General features: G+C 45.4%; 1 protein-coding gene across 2 annotated transcripts in view; it reads left to right on the forward strand.

Annotated features, from left to right (window-relative positions):
- The window catches only part of phf19 (PHD finger protein 19), a 51209-nt gene extending 42402 nt beyond the window's left edge, over nucleotides 1–8807 (forward strand). For both annotated transcript variants that reach the window (XM_076271257.1, XM_076271258.1), the window contains 2 exons: nucleotides 1009–1104; nucleotides 8351–8807. In XM_076271257.1, coding sequence (XP_076127372.1) covers nucleotides 1009–1104; nucleotides 8351–8687 — 433 coding nt within the window. In that variant the 3' untranslated portion in view covers nucleotides 8688–8807. The remainder of the gene's footprint in view (nucleotides 1–1008; nucleotides 1105–8350) is intronic.
- The last annotated feature ends 827 nt before the right edge of the window (nucleotides 8808–9634 follow it).

The following is a 9634-nucleotide window of genomic DNA, read 5'->3' on the forward strand; positions in this document are numbered from 1 at the left end:
ACACACACACACACACACACACACCCCTGTGCCACCTTAAGTGTAACCTATACGTAGCTGGATGTGATATGCGCTCAGACAAAGGGCTGCTGGGAGCCAGAGGGTAGCAGAGCTGCCATATAACCCCCCCCCCCCCCCCCCCCCCCCCCCCCCTTAGGGTAGCAGAGCTGCCACATTACCCCCTTTAAGACAGTAGAGCTGCCAAATTACCCTCCCTAGGGCAGTAGAGCTGTCATATTACTGCCATAATATCTGAGGGCAGTAGAGCTGCAGTATTACCCCTCTGAGGGCAGTAGAGCTGCCATATTACCCCACTGAGGACAGTAGAGCTGCCATATTACCCCACTGAGGGCGGTAGAGCTGCAGTATTACACCTCTGAGGGCAGTAGAGCTGCCATATTACTGCCATAATATCTGAGGGCAGTAGAGCTGCCATATTACCCCTGTGAGGGCAGTAGAGCTGCCGTATTACCCCTGTGAGGGCAGTAGAGCTGCCATATTACCCCTGTGAGGGCAGTAGAGCTGCCGTATTACCCCTGTGAGGGCAGTAGAGCTGCAGTATTACCCCTCTGAGGGCAGTAGAGCTGCAGTATTTACCCCTCTGAGGGCAGTAGAGCTGCAGTATTACCGGGCTCACCACCCCAAGCTGGTGTATGAGTGTTGTGGGCTGGTGGGGGCTGCACGTTGGTGCTGGTTATGGTGCCCCCCCCCCCATTGTAAATGCACTTCAGGTGTCTAGGGAAAGGCACCCCCCCCCCCCCCCCCCCCCATTGTAAATGCACTTCAGGTGTCTAGATAAAGGCTTTATTATTTAGCCCAACGTGTTGCTTTCTTTCAGTCTTATTGTATTATAGTGCTGTAGACTATGTCAATTTGTGTGTGTGTATGTGTGTGTGTGTGTGTGTGTCTGTGTGTGTGTCTGTCTGTCTGGGTGTGTGTGTGTGTGTGTGTGTGTGTGTGTCTGTCTGTCTGGGTGTGTGTGTGTGTGTGTGTGTGTGATCCCTGCAGTACCAGTTCAGGCCGAACCCTCAGTCTGGACCAAGACTCCACAGATGCAGCCAGCACTTCGGGCTCAGCCACCACCAGTGTCTCCTACGACTTCCGGTAAACGCACACACACACACACATACACACACACACACACACACTCACTCACACACACACACATACACAAACTGTTTGGCATGCTCCCCACAATAAAGCTTGATAAAATAAAAGTTTGTCAAGACTGCACACACACACACACGCACACACGCACACACGCATGCATATGTACGCTTTCTAGTACAGCCTTGCAGTAGCATGTGCACTCAATAATGCACACACTCGTACAACACAGTGGCATGCACACATCCAAAGATGCACACACTTCTACACTTTCGCTTTTAGTTCGGTTTAGTACTGTAAGGGTGTTTAGTTTGGTTTACTGTAAGGGTGTTTGGTTTAGTACTGTAAGGGTGTTTAGTTTAGTACTGTAAGGGTGTTTAGTTTGGTTTACTGTAAGGGTGTTTAGTTTAGTACTGTAAGGGTGTTTCGTTTGGTTTACTGTAAGGGTGTTTGGTTTAGTACTGTAAGGGTGTTTGGTTTAGTACTGTAAGGGTGTTTAGTTTAGTGCTGTAAGGGTGTTTAGTTTGGTTTAGTACTGTAAGGGTGTTTGGTTTAGTACTGTAAGGGTGTTTGGTTTAGTACTGTAAGGGTGTTTAGTTTAGTGCTGTAAGGGTGTTTAGTTTGGTTTAGTACTGTAAGGGTGTTTGGTTTAGTACTGTAAGGGTGTTTAGTTTAGTACTGTAAGGGTGTTTAGTTTGGTTTACTGTAAGGGTGTTTGGTTTAGTACTGTAAGGGTGTTTAGTTTGGTTTACTGTAAGGGTGTTTGGTTTAGTACTGTAAGGGTGTTTAGTGTAGTACTGTAAGGGTGTTTAGTTTGGTTTAGTACTGTAAGGGTGTTTATTTTAGTACTGTAAGGGTGTTTGGTTTAGTACTGTAAGGGTGTTTATTTTAGTACTGTAAGGGTGTTTGGTTTAGTACTGTAAGGGTGTTTAGTTTGGTTTAGTACTGTAAAGGTGTTTAGTTTAGTGCTGTAAGGGTGTTTAGTTTGGTTTAGTACTGCAAGGGTGTTTAGTTTAGTACTGTAAGGGTGTTTGGTTTAGTACTGTAAGGGTGTTTGGTTTAGTACTGTAAGGGTGTTTTGTTTAGTTTAGTACTGTAAGGGTGTTTGGTTTAGTACTGTAAGGGTGTTTGGTTTAGTTTAGTACTGTAAGGGTGTTTGGTTTTGTACTGTAAGGGTGTTTGGTTTAGTGCTGTAAGGGTGTTTAGTTTAGTACTGTAACCGGGCTCCAGAGTGCGACCAATTTGGTCGCAAATGCGACCAAAATTTTTAAGGGTGCGACCAAAATTTTTCCTGAGTCGCACTGGTGCACCTAATGTCATAAGGTTGAGCGCCTAGACTTTACTCGCATCTGCTGTCTCTCCACGAACTAAGCGGTTGTTCTACTTTGACTAGTGGTGCATGGTGCACCAATACTGCAAAAGTATCGCAATACTGTCATTCTTAACAAGACTGTTAAGAATGACAGTCGTGCGCTTCCCGTAGCCTATGTGTCTTTTCTCCTCACACGCACACAGCTGTCGTGATCCAAGCAAGTAGCGATGTTGATTTTGACCTGCACCTTTCAAGTTTGTGTTGCCTAGGCTATGGAATTTAGTTAATTTAGACCTACTGTTGAGTTTTCCGAAATAAGCTACACAACCAAACATTTACATCTTGAGAGAGTTCCTTCTAGGTAACTGTTAGCTCACGTCAGGGTTTCCGTGGTCCGGTAATTAAAAAAATGAAATGTCCGACAAAATTAAATCTCACCGGTCAAATTGTCCGATTGAAATTGGCTAATAATCCCGTCCCCTAACGCAATCTGAATTTGAGAATAAACCTTAATATGTAAGCCTATATTATACGTCCTCTGGCTATGTTTTTAAATGAACAGGCTCTACCGTTTGAAAAGTAAGCTATTAAACAACACGCATAGCCTGCTGCATTTCAAATAGGAAGCGCACGCTTAAAACGTCCATGTTAAACATCGAACAAATGAGTAAGGGGTTAAAACATGGCCAGGCCCAGGCAGAGCCTTAAACGTTTTTTTCAGAGGCCAGACGCGATGGATGTTGATGAATTGGTAACGTCTGAAGCCTCAGATGTCCGGTCAACTCCACCACCACCAGATAAAAAGCAGAAGTGTCGGGCGTATCTGTGTACACTGGACATGTAAAGTGTTCTTTACCCAAAGCATACAGTAGGCCTATGCGTTCTCTGTCTATGATCTGCAGGGTTAGGGCCTCCTGGACGAGGCGATTACTGGTCCGTGGATAATTTCCGGCACAATTAAACGGTATCATTGAACCGCGGCCGAAAGAAAAAAAAACTAAACATTTCCCAGAATAGGAAACATTTCTTAATTTATTGTTATCAAATAAAGAGGCATAGCATTAGAGGGTAGTGGTGTGAGCGCTCATTCTTGTGTGTGAGCATCTGTGTAAGTTAAACAGTCACCACTGGAGATAACGTGGGTAGCAGCAACAAACAACGTAGCCTTTTTAAAACAACGAACGAAGCGGACTCTTGCTGTTGTTACGACCCCCTGTGCCCCCTTCAGGTCCTGGTCTGTCAGTGCACGGTCAGGCCTTGGCCTGGTTAGGCTAATTACATTATTAGATGCACCTGTATTGGGTGGGGCTATAAAAGGGGTTCTGTATCTCTCTCGATGGGCACTTTTTCCTCCTTTCTTGCAGGCACTTTGATAGTCCTCTACACTAGCACGTTAGTCTTTCTCTCCTCTTTATTTCTCTTTTCCCCCTTTGCCTTTCACTTACTCATCTTACATGCTGATAGCCTACTGCCATTTACATTCACGCATACACGCACTCTTCAACATTCATCTCCCTAGACACTTTAGTTTGTTAATGTTGCGATCAATGTTAATAAATAGTTAAATTGAAAATTGTTGTTGTCTCCCTTTATGTTGCGGTCTGTTCACGAGCTGGCCGTAACACTGTCCATAAAAAAGATACTGGCTAGATCTTGTTAGGCATGTTTAAGTTGGGCTAATGAACATGTTGCATTCTATACAGCCTGATTATGTCATTCTTTAAGCTACATAGTCTGTCTCCAGTTTTCCTAAATTTGACTAATTAAGAAGGGATAATAGGATATTTGACCGGCATATCATCAAAATGTCCGGAAAACGAAACCTCGGCACCATTTTTTTTGTAGCGGAAACTCTAGCTCACGTGTTATGTCTATCATTAATGTAGTGATGATTTCAACAAAATCATAGAAATTAACATTGCAAGACACTTATCTCTTCTATGATCCTATAAATATTTTCTTTGACTTGTTAGTTTTTTGAACATTTATTTTATCAAATGACATAGAAAACATAATGAATTGCATCCATATATCCTTGGATGATGCGTGACTATTTTCCTCCTAGCCAGCCTAAAACCATGAGAATGAAAGCTACTTTGACGTTCCTCTTAAAGTGACAGGCACTCAATTAGACCTACACACCACCACTGTAATAACATTGACACTGATGTGAATGATCACAGTATTCAATTTTACTGATGTCGTCAAGGTGGTGGAGGCCCCAAATAAAACCAATACTGTCATTCCTGGTCCATGCTCTGACAACAGCTCAGATACGGAATGTATATGGAGAGCAATAAAAAGGGGACCTTGAAATTGTGACGTTAAAGGTGCCGCGATGAAAAATTTGGGTGCACCTAAATTTTGTGCTGGTGCACCTAAATAAAAAAGTTAGGCGCACCAGTGCAACCAATGCAACAAGTTAGTCTGGAGCCCTGTGTAAGGATGTTTAGTTTGGTTTAGTACTGTAATGGTGTTTAGTTTAGTGTTGTAAGGGTGTTTGCACACCTGGTTTGTTTGGAGCAGTTGAATCAAACAATGGAGCGTTTTCCCCCAAAGATCGGTTCAAAGGTGGGTATATGTTAAAGCAGCAATCGCACTCAAAACAAAAGGACCGAGACCACTTGGGGGAGATGGTCTTGGCTCGTGTACAATTGAACACTAGAGCGGTTCGATTACAGTGAGAAAGCGATCGGGCCGGCGTAGCGGGACGACTCGTTAGTGTTAACTTTTTGTACACATTGTAACATGACGCATATTTTTTCCACTAAAACCAGCCTGGTATCTTATTTGTTGAGCTTTTCCTTTAAATGCCCAAATAAATCAGCTTTCCTTTAAATGCCCAAATAAACCAGCTTTCTTTTGTATTCATAAATAAACCTCATCAGTGGGATTGGATGCATTCTGAATAAAAACAGCACAAAAATAGGGTAGACCAGTTTGCTGACGGCTATTGGTTTGGGTGCTAGTGTGCTAACCTGATTTAGCCTGCTAATGTGCTAACCTGATTTAGCCTGCTAATGTGCTAACCTGATTTAGCCTGCTAATGTGCTAAACTAGGCTATTTGATGCTCACACATGGAAGTATGAGCAGTGTTATCCACCACGTTAAACTGCATGAAGTTCTTTAGCATAACGTTAGCCACCACGTTAAACTGCATAAAGTTCTTTAGCATAACATTAGCCACCACGTTAAACTGCATAAAGTTCTTTAGCATAATGTTAGCCTAAGCAGCTAGTGCTGTCAAAATGACAAATTGAGAACTAACCTGGAGCTCTGAAGAAGTAAAGCGACTTCGGAATAACAGACTTCAGCTGTCAATTGTGACCAATCAGAGAACAATTTATTCATGCGTGGGTTTGTTTGTAGAGATAAGTTTAATCTCACGTGGGTTTGTTTACATCATCGGTTCCGCTCTAAATGCTGCCATGTGAACCCAAAACATAAAAGTTGTATCGGTTTAGCCCGTGATTCGGAACTAAATATGTATAAAAGCGGCCAAAGATAAACTACACTCAGATCATTGAGGACAGTGTACTGTTGAGGCCAACTCCTTCACTTCCCACAAACCATCAGTTTCATTGTTCAAATGACTCACCCACTAACGACATCTACGCCTCTCTAACGGCAATAACCCTTCTCTAACGTCAATAACCCTTCTCTAACGTCGATAACCCTTCTCTAACCACTACTAACCCTTCTCTAACCACTATTATTCATTTTTAACGACCACCACCCATCTATAGGATTGCCCTCTGTATGGCTTAAGTGAACTTGGGCAGCTTAACCAGCCTCAGCAGCAGAGCTTGTGTGAACCCCAGCTCCTTATCAGTAGGCCCGCTTGTTTATCAGTAGACTGGCTTGTTTGGAGCATGCTGTTCAGTTAGCCTCATTTACACACTGGCCCTCTACTAATCGGGAGATCCCATGCTGAATGAGGATGGTGCTACTTGTGTGTGTCTTTGGGGGGCGACAGGAGATGATTTCTGATCCATCGTGTGCACACACACACACACACATACATACATACATACATGCCACACACACACACAGACACACACACACACAGTCATAGAGATTATGATTATGATCTACCATGGGGCACTGGTTTGTCTTTTTCTCTCACAGACATTCAGAGGAACACACACACACACACACACAGAAATCTGTATACACTCCTCTGCCATGTGCAAGCTGTGTGGCTGCTGTGTGGCTCTTCCGTTAGATGTTTCTAACTCTGTGAGAGAGCCACGGTGGAGCCTGCAGCTCATTTCCTGTGAGGCTTGTGTGTGTGTGTGTGTGCGCGAGTGTGTGTGTATGTGTGTGTGTGTGCATGGGTGTGTGTGGTGTGTGTGTGCGCGAGTGTGTGTGTATGTGTGTGTGTGTGCATGGGTGTGTGTGGTGTGTGCATGGGTGTGTGTGTGTGTGCGTGCTTGTTTGTGTGCGTGCTTGTGTGTGTGTGTGTGCATGGGTGTGTGTGTGTGTGTGTACGTGTGTACGTGCTTGTGTGTGTACATGAGTGTGTGTGTGTGTGCGTGCTTGTGTGTGTGCGTGTGGGCGTGCGTGCGTGTGTGTGTGGTGGGGACAGGCAGACTGACTGACTCAGAGGGGGAGGGGGGGCTCCCCTACATGCACAGAGTGCACCTGGAGCTGCAGCAGCAGTAGGGGCAGGACCCCGCCCTCTTCCTGAGCCTGCTCTCTGGAGTGATGTAGCACAGAGAGGCCTCTAGAGGGCACTCTTGCTCCTACTGGAAATCCCACCGTTTTGGCACAGTTTGGATACACAGTGACCCCTTGTGGCGAGATCAGTGAAGTGCAGTGCCATGTTGTTAAATGAGACTCCGACCACATGCTCAGAAAAGTGTAATTTCATATGACTTCATCAAATAGTGTCACATATTCCTTGTCAACTGAAATAAGACTAAATGTTGGCAGTATTGTACCCTCCATCACCAATGTACTGTAGTTGTATTTAGATTAGATTAAATTCAACCTTCCCTCCTGTGTGTTGAGTATACTTCCTTCCCTGTGTGTTGAGTAGTGTGCTGAGTATACTTCCCTCGTGTGTTGAGTAGTGTGCTGAGTATACTTCCCTGCCTGTGTGTTGAAAATACTTCCCTCATGTGTGTTGAGTAGTGTGCTGAGTATACTTCCCTCCCTGTGTGTTGAGTATACTTCCCTCCCTGTGTGTTGAGAATACTTCCCTCCCTGTGTGTTGATGAGTATACTTCCCTCCTGTGTGTTGAGTATACTTCCCTGCTGTGTGTTGAGTATACTTCCCTCCCTGTGTGTTGAGTAGTGGGCTGAGTATACTTCCCTCCCTGTGTGTTGAGTATACTTCCCTCCTTTGTGTTGAGTATACTTCCCTCCTGTGTGTTGAGTATAGTTCCCTGCTGTGTGTTGAGTATACTTCCCTCCCTGTGTGTTGAGTATACTTCCCTCCTGTGAGTTGAGTATACTTCCATCCCTGTGTGCTGAGTATACTTCCCTCCTTTGTGTTGAGTATACTTCCCTCCTGTGTGTTGAGTATAGTTCCCTGCTGTGTGTTGAGTATACTTCCCCCCCTGTGTGTTGAGTATACTTCCCTGCTGTGTGTTGAGTATACTTCCCTCCTGTGTGTCCTGTGTGTTGAGTATACTTCCCTGCTGTGTGTTGAGTATACTTCCCTGCTGTGTGTCCTGTATGTTGAGTATACTTCCCTGCTGTGTGTTGAGTATACTTCCCTCCTGTGTGTTGAGTATACTTCCCTGCTGTGTGTTGAGTATACTTCCCTGCTGTGTGTCCTGTATGTTGAGTATACTTCCCTGCTGTGTGTTGAGTATACTTCCCTCCTGTGTGTTGAGTATACTTCCCTGCTGTGTGTTGAGTATAGTGTGTTGAGTATACTGCCCTCCTGTGTGTTGAGTATACTTCCCTGCTGTGTGTTGCAGTAAGAACGTGGGAAGCCGCAAGCGTAAGCTGCCCTCCTCCTGCTACTCGCTGATGGCCACCAAGAGGGCGGCGTCAGAGAGCGACCCCATCAGCCCCCTGAGCCTGCCCGGCGAGGAGCCGCCCGTCGCCCTGGAGACGGGCATCGACAGCCACACCTTCGAGAGCATCAGCGAAGACGACTCGTCACTCTCCCACCTCAAGTCGTCCATCACCAGCTACTTTGGCGCAGCCGGCCGCCTCACCTGTGGGGAGAAGTACCAGGTGCTGGCCCGGCGCATCACACCTGAGGGAAAGGTGCAGTACCTGGTGGAGTGGGAGGGCACCACACCCTACTGAACTGGCATGTCGTTTCACACCCCCACCCTCCCCATTAACACCTAGAGTAGCAGTTCCGAACCCCAGACCTAAACTGGCATGTCGTTTCACACCCCCACCCTCCCCATTAACACCCATTTGACCAAATGATTATTGTTAGTAGTATTTGTCTGAAGCAGCACTTAGCAGACTGAACTGAGGGAAGGCAACAATGTGTATAAGCTATTACCAGACAGTCATTTCACAGTAAGCCATTGACAAAGCATGACCCCCCCCCCCCCCCCACATACACACACCAGTACTGTGTGAATCAAACAATTCTGTTCTGTACAACAGTGACTCAGCACTGACCGGTTTGTTTAGAAGGTAAGCAATAATCAAACAGAACAACAGAACAGATCAACAACAGACGCATCCACTGGACAGCAACTGATCACATATGACTGATCACAAGTCAGATTGGGGCCACCGCCATTTCAGGATCAGCTGCGTGTCTGCAGTAAGAGTCAAATGTCAATAGAAGAGTCTAGTGTGACCACATCCTGTTTCCCCTCTGCGCAGAAGCTACGCGTTCTGTTCTGTTCTGACGGACGTGTCTGACCTGTGCTATCTTCTCTTTCTGTAGTACATTGCGCACCTGACTGACGTAGCCGACCTGTGCTATCTTCTCTTTCTGTAGTACATTGCGCACCTGACGGACGTATCTGACCTGTGCTATCTTCTCTTTCTGTAGTACACTGTATACCGCACACCACATATGTCAGGATCTATTTTTACAAACAACAGTATTCACCATATTAGGCATATTTTGCTTAATCTTTTCTCTTTTATTTACAAAACAAGAATACAAATCTGTAAACCTGTCTTTTGGCTCTCGGTCCGTAAGACATATTTAGTGGTTAGGAACAGAGACCAGCCTTCTGGGGGGCAGGTTTGACCCGAGGCAGTTGCACGGCACACATGTGTCT

Source organism: Alosa pseudoharengus, unplaced genomic scaffold, assembly GCF_046254945.1.
Source record: "Alosa pseudoharengus isolate Yale_2024_CS ecotype anadromous, Long Island Sound unplaced genomic scaffold, YU_APseudo_1.1 YU_APseudo_1.1_scf_6, whole genome shotgun sequence".
Classification (NCBI taxonomy): domain Eukaryota; kingdom Metazoa; phylum Chordata; class Actinopteri; order Clupeiformes; family Clupeidae; genus Alosa; species Alosa pseudoharengus.